The 15,816-nt window shown below is 54.9% G+C and overlaps 1 protein-coding gene across 1 annotated transcript in view; it reads left to right on the top strand.

Annotated features, from left to right (window-relative positions):
- Positions 1 to 10,563: 10,563 nt before the first annotated feature.
- Positions 10,564 to 15,816, top strand: part of NSG1 (neuronal vesicle trafficking associated 1) — a 30,678-nt gene continuing 25,425 nt past the window's right edge. Inside the window, exons 1-2 of the mRNA XM_049886516.1 lie at positions 10,564 to 10,659; positions 11,046 to 11,199. Of these exons, the coding sequence (XP_049742473.1) occupies positions 11,071 to 11,199 (129 nt within the window). The 5' untranslated portion in view covers positions 10,564 to 10,659; positions 11,046 to 11,070. The remainder of the gene's footprint in view (positions 10,660 to 11,045; positions 11,200 to 15,816) is intronic.

Raw genomic sequence — 15,816 nt, forward strand, 5'->3', positions numbered from 1 at the left:
AAATCGCCTGACTTAAAATATTGTCAATTAAAGGCAATTAAAAAAAAAAAGTCATATACAGGCAAAGCACATCTGTGAATCAAATATAGCCTAGCCTACAAACTGTGTATCAGTTTGCAAACCCAGGACCAATGAGTCTGCAACTTGAGCGTGCAACAGAATCACCCGGAGGGTTTGCTAAAAGGCAGTTTCTGACTCAGCAGGTCTGGGGTGGGGCCTGAGAGTCTGCGTTTCTAGCAAGCTCCCAGCTGAGGCTGAGGCTGCTGGTCCGGGGCCTCACATGGAAAACTACTGCCCTGGACTGGGAGTCCCTGGGTGCTGCAAATGGTTAGTGCACTCGGCTGCTCACCAAAAGGCTGGAGGTTTGAGTCCACCTAGAGGTACCTTGGAAGAAAGGCCTGACAATCTACTTCTGAAGACCTTATGCGAACCCTGTGGAGTACAGTTCTTCTGTGACACACATGGCAACATGAGGGCACTGTAAGTTGGAATCAACTTGATGGCAACAGGTCTACTGGCCCTGGCCTGATCCCCTCTATGTTCCATTCCAGGTGTAAAATGCAGGTTTAGGATTCCAAAACCCAAGATGCGGGCCAGGAGCCCTGGTAGCACAGTGGTTAAAGTGCTTGGCTGCTAACCGAAAGGTCAATGGTTCAAACCCACCAGCCACTCCGCAGGAGAAAGAAGTGGCAGTCTGCTTCCATAAAGATTACAGCCTTGGAAACCCGATGGGGCAGTTCTACTCCGTCCTATAGGGGTCGTTATGAGCTGGAATCAACTTGACAGCAATGGGTACTTCAGGAGAAGCACTGTGTCCTGGGAAGGGCTCTGAGCAGGAGTTAGCAGAACCTGTCCCCACCTTGTCCTGGGAAGACCACTTGGAAAGGACAGCAGCACTGAGCAGGTACCTTCAACTGTTGTCAGGCGCCGTCGAGTCGGTTCCTACTCATAGCAGCCTCACATACGACAGAACGAAACAGTGCCTGGTCCTGCACCATCCTTATAATCGTACCTTCACTACTGAGCTTTAATTGTGGACATTCACACTTGGGAAAATGCTTTGAAAACTCTAGAAGGCTATTTTTTTTTTTAATGCATAGGAAGTAAAAATAGGTAATATATTGTAACCCCGGTGTGAGGCGTTGGTGGTTCAGCGCTAGAATTCTCGCCTTCCACGCAGCTGAACTGGGTTCAGTTCTTGGCCAATCTACCTTATACGCAGCCACCACCCATCAGTCAGTGGAGGGGTGTGTGTTGCTATGATGCTGACCAGGTTTCAGTGGAGCTTCCAGGCTAAAGACAGACTAGGAAGAAAGGTCTGGTGATCTGCTTCTGAAAATCAGCCAATGAAAGCCCTATGGATCCCAGTGGTCCGACCTGCATCCCATCATGGGGATGGTGCGGGACTGAGTGGCGTTTCAATTCTGTTATGCACGGGGAGTTGCCATGAGATGGGGGCTGGCTCCACAGCCACGAACAACAGCAGCAACAACGTAACCCAAGTGTCCATCAACAGATGACTGGATAAACAAAATGTGGTCTATGCATACAACGGAATAGTATTCAGCCATGAAAAACGAAGTTCTGAAACATGTGACCACATGGATCAACCATGAAAACGCTATGCTGAGTGAACGGAGCCAGACACAAAAGCACAAATACCGCATGACTCCACTTAGTGAAATGTCTAGAATAGGCAAACTCATAGGACCCAAAGGCGATTCGAGGTTACTAAAGGCTGGGAGAGAGAGGAGTGGGAGTGAGTGCTTAATAGGTACAGGGCTCTGTTCGGATGATGAAAAATTTTGGAATTAGTAGTGATGGTTGTACAACAGGGCAAATGTAATTAAATTCCACACCAATTTCAATTACATGTAATTGAATTAAAAAAAGAATTACACACCTAAAAATGGTTCAAATGACAAATTCTATTATACATATATTTTACTACAATAAAAAAAGATACAGAGCACATTAAAATGTAAAGTGTGAAAGCATTAAGGAGGTTCTTTGGGCTGGAGAGCCTCCTGGCTCCTTTCAGACCTCATTCCGCCACAGTTGGTGGTTGCTTTCCCCACCACAGTGGATGAGAGCCAGCAAGCTGGAAAGGGCGGTGGGGTGAGTGGTGAGAACTGCTGCCGGCAAGGTGACCCAGGTGGAGACGTAAGTACTGAGCAATACTGGCAGCTTGAGGATGCTCACTGTGGCAAGGGATCCCCACCCACTGCACCTGGCCCAGTTAGGCTCCACCCATTGCACCTGGCCCAGCTAAGTCCCAGTCATTGCACCTGGCCCAATTCGGTCCTCACCCACTGTACCCCAGTGCAGCCTGGTCTCAGCCACTGCATCCAGCCCAGCCCAGTCCCAGCAACTGTATCCAGCCTAGCGTGATCTCAACCACTGTACCTGGCCCAGCCTGGTCCCACCCAGCGCACCCAGCCTAGCCTGGTTCCCCCCCATTGCACCCAGCAGAGTCTAGTCCCAACCATTGCACCCAGCCCAGCCCGGCCCCCACTCATTGCACCCAGCCCAATCTGGTCCCACGCATTGCACCTGGCCCAGCCCCAGCCATTGCACCCAGCCCAGCTCAGCCCCAGCCACTGCACCCAGCCCAGCTCAATCCCAGCCACTGCACCCAGCCCAGCTCAATCCCAGCCACTGCACCCAGCCCAGCTCAGTCCCAGCCACTGCACCCAGCCCAGCTCAATCCCAGCCACTGCACCCAGCCCAGCTCAATCCCAGCTACTGCACCCAGCCCAGCTCAGTCCCAGCCATTGCACCCAGCCCAGCTGAGCAGCGGATGTGCATAAAGATGACTGATTCTGCAAGAAGAGGAGAAATCCTTCTCAATGTCCTCTGTTTCCAAAGGCAGAGAAACGTGCCTTGCATTCTGGAGCAACCCTGATCTGAAATGAGGAGAAGTATACCATTCAGAGACTGGGAGGGGTAAACAACACCAACCTTAGAAAATCCTCTCCTGAGGGTCCCCGCTTCTATTCCCTAGCTGGACAGAGAAATGAGGGGCATCTGCCCAATGGAGAGGTTATAAATGACGAATGTTAAAAAGAGAGAAATCATGTTACATCCCGAAGCCCCAGGACGGCTCCTGGCCTGTGCACCACGCTGGCCAAGGGCCCTCCTGCTAATTCGGGGCACTGCAACTACTAAAATCCCAGCCCCAGCTGCCCGGCCGGCCGTGGACATGACTGACGGAAATGCCCCATTAGGTCATCGGCTGAACTGCCTGCAATGCAGCTGAGCTTTTGGCTGTGTAATCTCCAGCACGCTCCGGGGAACCCGTGAATTCTCAGCACTCTCCCAGGGACCTCGGCTCCACCAAGCGTGGGATGAATTGCGCTCATCCATCTGCAGGGCTTTAAAAAATTCAATAATTTTTTTTTTATCTGCAGGGCTTTAAAAAATTCAATAATTAATTCGAGCGTGCAGCGCTATGATCGTCCTTAGAACCCGGCCTTGCTGCGGTTCTTTATTGTGGCAAAGTGCTTTTACAATCATTTGCCAGTTAAATAATTTAATACAAGTTATTGCTACAAGCTAGAAACCTGGTACTTAGCTGGTGCTGGGTCATATTGGAATGTTTATGAAAAAGACGGGGTGAAAGAGCAAATTAAATTATATGGCCCTTGTCATTTTTTCCCCAGGTAACAGGCAACAGCTGGCTTGACTTCCACGTGCCCTAAATAATTTTGGTTCAGATTTATCTTGGAACATTCTTGTCATGGTGACGGTGACCCAAGTGAGAGGAGCACCTTTATGCTGGAGGGGAATTAGGTTGTCATTTTAGCCCAACCCCCACACTTAATGGAAAGGGAGACTGAGGCCCAGCAAGGGCTGTGCTTTGCCCAAAACCACAACGTTACTAGGATTCTCTTACCACTGAGGAAGGAGCCGCACGGGGAACAAGCTCTGGTTGGCGTACACTGGAGCGTAATATTCAGGTGTAGGGGGTTTCCCCTCCCCCTTTCGGGGCCCTAGTGGAGTTTACAGCGGGGGAGGAAACACCAGAGGCAGAGCTAAGTTCTCACCTTCGACGTCATGAGCCTGGGGTGGGGCTGGGCCTGGGTCCGAGGGGAGAGGGGCTGCATAGTCGGTTGTTTTGGGGTGCTGTTGAGTTGATTCCGACTCATAGTGACCCCACAGGGTTTCTCTGTGGAGGAGCTGCTAGGGGGCTGTTGAACCACCGGCTTTTCCATTAGCAGCTGAGTGCTTAACCATCGTGCCACCAGGGCTCCTTGCGTACTTGGTTCAAAAAAAACTCAAGCCTATTGCCATCGAGTCAGTTCTGACTCATAGCGACCCTATAGGACAGAGTAGAACTGCCCCGTAGAGTTTCCATGGAGCACCTGGTGAAGTCAAACTGTTGACCTTTTGGTTAGGAGCCATAGCACTTAACTACTACACCACCAGGGTTTCCAGCTTGGTTAGGAGTCTACAAATGGGGCAGACTTTGAGTTCTATCGTAACAACCGTCTATCGTAAGGACATTGTGCTTGGTAAAGCAGAGGGTCAGCAAAAAAGAGGAAGACCCTCAACGTGATGGATTGACACAGTGGCTGCAACAATGGGCTCAAGCATAACAACAATTGTGAGGATGGTGCAAGACCGGGCAGCATTTTGTTCTGTTGTACATACAGTTGCTGTGAGTCAGAACTAACTCGACGGCGCCTAACAACAATCCTAATAACTGTATGGGTTTCCTAGGGCTGCCCTAACAAATACCACAAACGGGGTTGTTCATAAGAACAGAAATGTATTGTCTCACAGTCTGGAGTCTGGGAGTCCGAGATCAGGATGTTGGCCATGTTGGTTCGTTCTGAGACCCTGAGGCAGAATCCATTCCTGCTTCTCTCCTGGCTTCTGGTAGCTTCAGGTGTTCCTTGGCTTGTAGCTGCAGTATCACGTAACGTCCTTCATCTCTCTCCCTGTATCTGTGTCTCTTCTTCTCCTCTATCAGGACACCAGTCGTACAGGGTTTGACCCACCCTGCTCCAGTATAACCCCACGTTAAACTAACTGATGACATCTTTAAAGACCCTAGTTCCAAACAGGGTTACGTGCACAGGTACAGGGGTTAGGACTTCAATGTATCTTCTTGGGTGACACGATTCAATCCATAGCAGCAACTACATACCACCCAGGCTTCAGTTGCTTCATCTGAGAGATGGCAGAATTAAAGAACCAACCCCAGAGGGTGGTTGAGGGGATTGAAAGAAAGTGCATATAAACTCTGGTGCCTTGTCGCCATCCCTCTGTGCTGTTAGCTGCTGTCGAGTCGGCCCCTTACTCGTGGTGACCCCATGCACAACAGAACCAAACACTGCTCGGTCCTGGCCCATCCCCATGATCGGCTGTGGATCGGACTGATGGGTTTCAGGGTTTTCATTGGCTGATTTTTGGATGTAGATTGCCAGGCCTTTCTTCCTAGTCTGTCATAGTCTGGAGGTTCCGCTGACCTGTTCAGCATCATAGCCACATGCAAGTCACCACTGGCAGACGGGTGGTGGCTGTGTGTGAGGCGCATCGGCTGGGAATGGAACCCCAGGTCTCCTGCATGGAAGGGGAGAATTCTACCCCTGCCCCACCACTGCCCCCACTACACGTTAGCTAATATTACTGTGGTCACTTCAGCTAGTTATTATAGTTACCTTATCTGTAAAACAGGTCTAGCATATTTGCTCCTTCGACTTCCGAATTTTTGTAAAGTTGTACGTAGAGTCGCTGTGAGGCGCAACTGACCCGATGGCACCCAACAACAACAAAAGAAAAAGGAAAAAAAAATAATGGAAGGGAAAGTATTTCATCAGCTACAGCATCCTCGGATTCTCTACCCTGGAGGAGGGTCACGAGAGGCTAGAGGGCAGGTCCAGGCAGGGAGCAAAAAATGTCCTTGTCTTATCTGTGGCAGTCAAGATCCCAAGAGGATGCAGGTGGCATCCTAAAATGGGATCATTTGAGGAGGCAAAGGTGTGGGCAGGGAGTGGGGGCCCAGTAGGGGTGGTCCGGTAGCCTGAGCTTGCAGTGGGGGAGCTGGTACCACCCCTGGACTGGAAGGGGGAAGGGGACAGGTGACAGCTGTCTGGGAGGAGAGTGACCTTCCGTTGAGTGACATAGCCAAGCTGTGGGAGGCAGGGGAGGAAGCCACCACTGTCCAGAGGACCTGGAAGCCCACTGAAGTGGGCCGTGGTCTACACAGGCCAGTGTCGGTCTAGAGAAGGGGAGATGGTGGGAGAGGCTCTGGAGACCAAGGGCAGCAGCCCACCCAGTACCACTGTGGCCTCCAGGGGGCTGACAGTGCTGCAGAGGTCAGGTAATTACTGTCCTGGGTCTGCTGGAACAAAGGACCACAAACTGGGTGCAACAAACAAGCATGTATTGTCTCACAGTTCTGGAGGCTCCAAGTGTGGACTCAAGGCGTGGGCCACACCATGCTCTCTCTGTCCGCTCTGGGGAAGATTCTCCCTTGCCCTTCCTAGCTTCTGGTGGTTCCCGTACTCCTCATCTCATGGTTACCTCACACCCATCTCTGCCGCCCTCTTCTCACGGCCATCTTCCCTCTGCGTTTCTTCTCTTTAATAAGGCCACCAGTCATATAGGATTAAGGGGCCGTGGAAGTTCACGGTAGACTCCTTGCCTTCTGTGCAGAAGACCTGGGCTCCATTCCTGGCTGGCGCACCTCAAGCGCAGCCACCACGCATCTGTCATTGGATGCTCGTGTTGCTGTGATGCTGAACAGGCTTCAGGGGAGCTTCCAATTAAGACAAGGGCTGGCGATCTAATTCTGAAAATGAGCTGATGAAAACCCTACGAGTCGCCCTGTCCAATCTGCAACCGATCATGGGGTCATGGGGATGCTGCAGGACCGGAAAGCATTTTGTTCTGTTGTGTGTGGGGCTGCCACGAGTCGGGGGCCGACCGCTTACCACAGCGGCGAACAACAGCAACGTAGAGAATTAGGATCCAGCCTGCTCCAATACAACCTCATATTAACTGATAGCATCTTCAAAGACCCTATTTCCAAACAAGGTCATGTTCACAGGTACTGGGGATTAGAACGTCAACAGATCTTTTTGGGGGACACAACTCAATCCATAATAGGTGTGGTGGAGGGCAGTCTGGCTTGTCTGCAAAGCTCCGCTGCTTACCTGGGAGTAAAACGAAAAAGCCAGAAGCCCAGGACCACAGTCTAGTTCTCTATTGGGTGCCCAGCAATTGTGCACCCTACTCCTGGCCGGCCTCAGTTTCCCCAGCTATAAAATGGAGGTGTGGAACTACAGTATTACCCAACCTCTGAAAATCCCTTGATCCCAGATTAATTTTTACCTGCACTTACCTGCAGCCCAGACTTCATGGAGCTTTATCTTCTGAATTTGACCTCCCTGGCCACCCCCCTCAAAAAAAAAAGACATTGGGTGCCTTCTTTGGGACTACATATGTACTTCCCCTTGTCCCCTGTTGGGGGGCTGAGGGGCTTCTTCTCCTTCTTCCTCTCCACCCCCTGCTGATGGAAACTTCTGGGTCACAGGCTATCCTTTCAAGTTCCTTCCAGCTATGTTGTTGTGTATCATCAAGTTGACCCTGACACATAGCGACCCCACAGGGCAGAGGAGAACTGCCCCACAGGGTTTCCAAGGCTGTAATCTTTATGGAAGCAGAGTACCACATCTTTCTCCCGAGGAGGGGCTGGTGGGCTCTTACTGCTGACCTCTTGGTGAGCAGATGAGCACTTAGCCATCGCGCCACCAGGATTCCTTCCTTCCACCTATATAGGGCCACAATTTCTTGTCTGAAATATTTTCCTTCTCTAATGTTCTTAATTTTAGGGTTGGGCAGGTTCAAACATCTGAAAACAGCCAGGGTTGCAAGAAGAATGGGCAGGCGACGAAAACTGTGAGCTCCAGCACCAGGAGATTATTATCTCGCCTTAGAAGCAACATCTGCTGGCTGTCTACCCATCCATTCCCGGAAACAGCAGCACTCTGACCTGCAACCCCAAAATGGGGCTGAAATGGGGAGCATTGTTTAAATCATTCCTTCTTATACCCCAAATCTTGGAGCTGGGAACAACAGCAACAAAAAAAAGACAACGTTTGTGGTCACTCCTGTCCATTTACAGACGAGGAAACTGGGGTCCAGGGAGGGTCACCCACCAGAGCCTTGTGTCCACCTCTTTTCTTGCTCACTACCCCCATCTCTCTATACAAGGTCAAGAGCCTCGTGGTGAGAACAAAATGGATCTTAGAAACACGTTGAGAAAATTAGGAACTGCTGAGTGGTTCATTAAGAGAATAAAGGTAAAACAAAGAAAAACACTCCACTTGCTGGAAGTTCTGTTTATACACAAAATGTGTAACCAAAAGACTCCTGAAGCCTGAGCTCTGGCTTGCTGCCTGGGTGCTCCCCACACGCCGTGTCCTTTCCTGCCTCCTCATGCTCACAGGTACTGAAGTCTGAGGTGCTCTACTCTCTCCATGTTTTGTTTTCTTTGAACATATATTTAGCACCATGAAAAAAAAAAAAAGTTAACAGTTAATGCTCTCAGCTGCTAATCCAAAGGTTGGAGGTTCAAGTCCACCCAAAGGCATCTTGGAAGAAAGGCCTGGTGAGCTACTTGCTGAAAAATCCTCCACTGAAAACCCTGTGGAGTGTAGTTCTACTCTGACACAGGTGGGATCGCCATGACTCTGCAGGGACTCCATAGTAACTGTTGTTGTTTTTTTTTTCTGATAAAGAGAGAAGGAGGGGGTGGCACAGACTCCAGGGTGGCCCCACCCGTTGCTACTCATGTGGGATTCTGGCCTTAGCATATCGGTGTGGCCTGTGGTGAGTTCTGTAAAAAACTTGGGCCTGAGAGGGGACACAGTCACTCCTACCCTGAGGCCCACAGGGTCTCTCCTGACAGGTGGAGTCAGATCCCAGGTAAGTCCCCAGCGCGCGTGCCTGGGGAGTCAGGACCTGCAGGCGCAGGCAGGCTTCTAACTTTCCTTCCTCACCTGCTGCAGGAAGGGGCTGAAGTGTCTGGGAGGTGGCTCCCGTGGTGCTGCACACCGAACCTCTTGGGGAGAGGCTGTACCTGGGGATCGGCCCTGTGGGTACCTCGGCCACCAGGATGCTGGCGGGCTGGCCCGGGGGGGCCTGCGGTAGAAGCTAGGGCATTCCATCCCTGCTGTCCCGCGGCTGGCCAAGGGATAGCCTCCCATTAAGACCTGAGCTCTAGCCCGCTGATCCTCGGTCCAAAGCCCCTTCAGCCCACCAGGGCGAATTACGAGAAACCTGTAAAAGGCTGTGGAGCCCTCGTGGGGATTTTGAAAACGAGGGCGTGCCGCAGTTTCCTAGACTGGGCCTAGGGCATAGTGAGCGCTCCCAGCAGCGGTGCTCCTGCCCTCTCGGCTTATTCAGGGATTCTTTCGGGGTTCCGGCTGATAGGATACGCCGGGCCTCGGCGGTGCAAAGGGGACCCCGGCCCAGCGCGAAGGTAAGGACTTTGGGGGACGTCTACTCCGTGCCCTCGCAGGCCCGGCGCCGTTTCCCCAGTTGCTCAAGCAGGCAACTGCCTCGCGGCCGGGATCCCACTCACGTTTGGTCGCGTTCCCTCGGCCCCCTCGCGGTTTTCCATGTGGAAGGCTTTCGGCCGGGCTTGTTCGAGGTCTGCAAAACGCGGCCCTGATCTGGGCAGCAGCGACAGCACCCCCTAATTCATTCCAGGCCTCGGACCGCCCCTCCCTCCCGGGATGCCCAATGCTGGGGCTGCAGTAGGGGGACCCCTCCCTTCTCTTCCTACCAGGCCAGGAAACCCGTCCCGGTATCAGACTCCACCGAGGAGCTCCCTTTGCCCTGGATGCCGTCCCTCCGCTACCCTGGGGCGCCCCCCACCGGTCACCCGCAGCCCAGCGCTCGGAGGGCGCCCCTCACACCCCCGCAACACTGACAATCCCCCTCAGCTCCCACACTTGTCCTTCATCCCCAGGCGCGCCCTTTTTTATCGCACGCAGAAAACGCTCAGGTCTCTGCCAGCGCCCACCGCCTCCTGGAATCTCCCCAAGCCCTCCACCCATGTTCGGCACGCCCAGGTCCGCGCACCTTCTTTTCACCCTCCCCCACACCTTTGAGGGTTGGTTCAATCCTAGGACCCCTCTCCCTCCCCTGCTTCTAATCACTTTCTTCCACGGCCGCCGTCCTAGGATGGCGCAACCCGCACCCCGCGCTCCCAGCCCGGCGCACTGGCGCTCCAGCCCTGCGGTGCCCCTCCCGCCGCTCGGAGCCTCCACCCCGCGTGCATCCCCAGGGCGCTCCCCTCCCTCCACCCCGCTCCGGGCAGGCGCGGGGTCTCCAGGGTGCGCTACCCTCCCCTTCCCCCCCCCTCCCCCGCTTGGGGCGGCGGGGGTCCCCCGGGGAGCCGCCCGCCCCAGCCGCTGTCCTTTGTGCGCTCGGCAAGCACGCTGCGTCAAGGCGAGCCGCTGCGCCCCGCGTCCCCCCGCCCGCGCCCCATTAACCCCGGGAGGGCGGGGGGGCGCGGGGAGGGGCGCGCGGGGCCCAATCGCTCCGCGCGCCCGCCGCCCGGCACCGCCTCCGCCATTGCTGCGCGCAGAGCGGGCGACGCGGAGCTCCGAGCTTTCGAGCCAGACCTGCCAGAAGGCGAGGGTGAGCGCCGGGCCGGAGCGCGGGGAAGGGGCCGTCCATCTCCCCAGCGGGGTTGGGGCGCGGGGGAAGTGGGGGTCGCCGGGGTGCACGGCTCCAGGGCTACGGACACGTCTACATGGGCTGGGCAAGGGCGGCGCCCCCTCCTCTAGCCGCGGGCACCCCTGCGCGGCCGCTTTTGTCCAGCGAGGTGGGATCTGTACATACGGAGCACGCCACCTCCTATCGGGCGGTGACCGCCGTGTCCACACGACCCTCGGGAGCGAGGCGGGGCTGGCAAGCGCGCGGACGCCCCGGGGACGCGGGGTCGGGGGCGGGGAATCCCCCCTCGGGCGGCGGGTGGGTGCGGGTCTTGCCCGCGATGATGCCCCCGGCCCTGTGCTCTGTAGGCGGCAGCCTCGGTCCCCCGGCAAGATGGTGAAGTTGGGGAACAGTTTCGCGGAGAAGGGCACCAAGCAGGTGCTGCTGGAGGACGGCTTCGACACCATCCCCCTGATGACGCCCCTGGACGTCAATCAGCTGCAGTTCCCGCCCCCGGATAAGGTAAGGGGCTCCCCAACGCCTCCGCCCCGCCGCAGCCCCGCGCGGCCGGGTGCGCACCCCTAAATCTCGGGCGGCGGCGGCGGCAACAAAAGAAGCACGCCGCGTGCGCTGGGGCTGGAGCTGGGCTGCGCGGGGCGGGCGGCGCGGGAGGCAGCGTCCTCCGGGATTGGGTGATGGGGGGCCTCCTCCCCTAGGTGACAGCTTCCTCCTGACAATGGAGCTGGGAGAGAGCCCTTCGTGATGTTCCTGGGAGTCTTGTCTGAACGAAGTCCTTGCCCCTCAGCCGCAACTTCTGCCCCCTTCCTTCCTGCCCCGGCCCGGCCCATCCTATCAGGGGTTCTGTGTCAGTGGAGGCCCTGAGGGGGTGCAGCTTCTGGCCCGCTTGCCCATTCCAAGGTGGACGGCCGTCTCCTTGGCCGGGTGGCCCCTCCTTGGGGCCTTCATTGCCCGTCCATTCCCTTCCTGAGACACCCGGCCCCCCCGCACTCCATGCTGGCGCTGTGTGCCCTTCGGTAGAGCCCCTTCCTCGCTTTGTTCCTCCTGTCCTCGCCGGAGTATCTGTGGAACTGTGGACACGTTTCAGCATCATCTTCCCCGAGGCATGTTTTGGCTGAATTTAAAGAATCCCCTTTTCTTGAATACAGCATGCAGTCAGGTAGTTTCTGTCCATTAAGAAGGGTATTCTCAAGACGGAAAGGTAAATGAGGCGTGTAAAAGTCTAGATGATTGCGTCAAGATCTGAAATCAAACACAGCATCCATTCTGGCCACCTTGCTGCTCCTTAAAAACTACCCCGGCCACAAATGGTCACCTTGTTGGGTGAAGTGCGTCTGTATCGATCATCTCGTTAGGTCCTTGGCGGAGACGCTGGGACTTGGCTTCACGGAGGGGGCAGGGACCGGGTGGAAGATTGCCCCTGGTGGGCCATTCTTAGGGGTTTGGAGCTTCTGCTGTTCGCAGTGTGGACCCTTTGAAAGGCTCACTCAGCTTCCCAACTTTCACGCCCCCAACTCTGTTGTCTGAGTTTTGGGTATGGGACACCGGAGCAATGGCAGCCAGGTGTTTCAGCTTGGGGAAGGGGGATGGGCTGGTCACACCTGTGCCCCCACCCCCAGCCATGGTAAGACCACCCTGGGCATCGAGGGTGCAGGCTGGCCCAGGCTGGGCATTATGGGAGGGTCCCCTCCCTTCCTAGGGGTCAGACTTGCCTAGTGAGCCAAGCTTGGCCCCACTGCCCCCTCCCCTCCAACCCCGCCCCCGGCTGTCTGCCCTTCAGCCGAGGAGTGGTGGCCACCTCTGCCAGCAATGCTGTGTCCCTAGGCAGCACCTTATCAGGTGATTCCCTCCTCAGCCTGAGCCGCCTCCTTCTCCCTCTGCTTGTTTCATTCCCAAACAGTCTGGTGCACAGCTGGCTTATACCAGGGAGTAGGGTGTCAGGCAGGTCTGACTCCCTGACTAACAATCGGGCTGTCCAGGAGTACTGTAAACAGCTCTGAGAAGTAACGAGTGTCCTGTCCCTGGAGGCATTCAAACAAAGGGTGGCTACCTGGCAGGGATGCTTTGTTGTGTGAGCTGCTGAGTTGATTTCAACTCACGGCAACCCCATGTGACAGAGTAGAGCTGCCCCATAGGGTTTCCTAGGCTGTAATCTTTTCGGGAACAGATTGCCAGGTCTTTTCTCCTGTGGAGTGGCTGGTGGGTTTGAACCGCTGACCTTTCAGTTAGCAACCATTGGGCCAGGGATGCTTCAGAGGAGGGAATTCCAGCAGGGGTCGATGGTTGGGCTAGAAGAGTTCTGAGTTGACTGATGAGGAAACAGTCCCAGAGTTTCCAGGACACGCCCAAGGTCACTTAGCTGCTGGTTACGATTCTCCCGAATGCAGAAGCTTCTGCTAGTGCCCGTTGATCCTCCGTACCTTGAGGCAGACATCTCTCACACGAGACTTCTCCTGACCAGAACAACAGCAGAGTGTTGCTCGCAGCCAGGGTTCCAGGAGGCAACGCACAGGTCTCCCGAGGGCTGGTGATGCAGCTACGGTGGGAATCCGGAAGCCTTCTGAGAACGTGCATCGAGGCGCTGGCGGCCCCTGGAGACCGTTGTCATGGAGTCAGCAGAAGTGTTAGCGGCAGGCTTACCTGGCGTTTGTCGAGGGCTTATTATACACCAGGCAGTATTCCACGTGCTTTACAGGTTTAAATACCTTTAATGCTCTGCCGTGGTGGTTCAGTGGTAGAGCCTTGCCTCCCATGCAGGAGACCAGGGTTCAATTCCCGGCCAATGCAACTCACGCGCAGCCGCCGCCTGTCTGTCAGTGGAGGCTTGCATGTTGCTAGGATGCTGACCAAGTTTCAGCGGAGCTTCCAGACTAAGATGGATGAGGAAGAAAGGCCTGGCGATCTACTTCTGAAAATCAGTCAGTGGATCACAGTGGTCTGATCTGCAAGCTATCATGGGGGTCGCAGGACCAGGCAGCGTTTTGTTCTCTTGCAGACGGGATCGTCATGAGTCGAGGGCCAGCCCTATGGCAGCTAACCACAGTTGTCTGACTAGCTGTTGTAGTCTGACAATGACTACTGCTGTTACCCCATTTTACAGCTGTGGAAACAGAGGCACAGATTGCTTAAGGGACTTGCCCAGGGTCACCCAGCCTGCTAGTAGCAGACGGATAAATCCTGGTCCATGGACATAGACCCAGTCCAGACACAGGCTGAGGGTCCCGTGGACTCCCTTGTCCCCAGTCGCTGATATGTTTCCATTTTCATGGGCGAGGACACCTGGGCTCAGCTTGGCCAAGTGCAAGCTCAAGGTCACCCGGCGAAGCAGAAACAGCTGGGATTTGAGGACGGCAGCGTGATGCCCGAGCGCCGCCTCGAGAGATGGGCACCTCCGGGGAACACTCAGGCTGACTCTTGCTCTGGCACCCCTCCCTGCCCACAGTGGGCAAGCCACGGGTCGAGAAATGACGGGGAGGGAGGCCAAGTGTGAGGTCACGAGGCATATGGCTCCTGGCGGTATTTTTCAGTGACATGGGGCATGGACCACTTTATTCTCCATTTCTCTCCCAATGGTGTGCCAGACACAGTTAGGAGCTCTTGCCATGTACTAAGGCATCAAATCCTCCCAGAAACCCACCCTGAGAAGTGGATTCTATTGATGCAGCCCATTTTACAGATGGGCAGGTTGAGTTACAGTGCAGTCACAGCTGTACGTTGCAGAGCCGGGATCCAAACCCAGGTGGTCTGGCTCCAGAGCCCTGGTGTTCATCCCGTGCTTCCCGCCTCCTGGCACCATCCTGAGGCTTGGGATTGGTTGGGCAGTGCATTTTGTAGGTGGTGTTGCTAGAGGCGCCTGGGGGAGGGAAGCCTTGTTCTGGATGGTTCTCCAGGGTGGGAAAAGGGGTGGGTTCCAGCCAGGTCTGGGTGGGAGGAAGGTTGGGTGGCTGCTAAGGATGGAAGCAGCTGCACTGGTCGGGGAACAGGGTAGGATATCGAGCTTCTGGAAGCTCCTTCTTTGTGAAGCACCAGAGAAGGCAAAATGGTAACAGCTCAGTGAGCGTCCCTCCAGTGTCCGCCCAGGGCTGCCCGTCCTGATGTGTGGCTTCTCCTCGTTCAGTCTTGGGTCCCACCTTCACAGAGAGCAGGGACTCCTCCAGACTGTGGCCACTGAGTTGAGGGCACTGTCACTCAGGGAGGACAAGCAGGGACGGCTGGGTCCCTCCAGCCCTGTGCCATCTGGGCACCGTCTCTGCACCCACCCCTGTGGGGACCTATATAACCCTTGACGCTGCTCTCCAGGGCCTCCTGCCCAGTGGGAGATTGAGAAGTAATCAGTCCCTGGCAACACGGGTGATCCAGGCAGTGATGGTGAGGAGGTGAGCCTTGAAGGGCACCTGGGGCTGCATCCAAAGCCACAGGGATGCAGGGAGGGGTGTGCTGGGGACTGGCGAGGCAGGCTGCCAGGTTGGAAAAGCCTCTCCCCCTTCGCAGTGGAGTGTGGAGAGGTTAGAAGAGCAGGGGCCCCTTTTGGGGGCTGTTTCAGCAACAGGTGAGAGGGCAGGAGGGCTTGGACAAGAGGAGGACGGTGGGAGTGGAGGCAAGGAACCAACCACCAGCTCGTTCCTGTTCCTTTGGCCGCCTGCCCCTAGGGCCACATTCTTATTTTTTGTTTCCTCTTTTTTTGTTGTGAAAATATATACATCAAACTCCACGAGCACAACAACTTCCATGTTTACAATTCAGTGACATTGATTACATTTTTCATGTTGGGTCACTGTTCTTGCTATCCTTTTCCAAAATATTCTACACCTTTTCCAAAATATTCTACAACCATGAACATAAACTCAGTGCCCACCCCAATAAAACCCTCCACTCCACTCCCTTCCACCCCTGGTGCCCCCTAATAATCTTTGGTTTCTATATATTTGTTTATTTCACGTAAGTGAGATCATGCAGTATCTGTCCTTTTTGACTGTCTTATTTCACTCGGCATGATGTCTTCAGCATTTATCTGTGTTGCAGCATGCATCAGGACTTCATTTTTCTTTTTATGGCGGCATAATATTCCATAGTATATAGGTACCAAGTTTTGAAAAAGAGCCCTGGGGATGCAACGGTTAA

The sequence above is a fragment of the Elephas maximus genome, chromosome 5, assembly GCF_024166365.1.
Source record: "Elephas maximus indicus isolate mEleMax1 chromosome 5, mEleMax1 primary haplotype, whole genome shotgun sequence".
Classification (NCBI taxonomy): Eukaryota; Metazoa; Chordata; class Mammalia; order Proboscidea; family Elephantidae; genus Elephas; species Elephas maximus.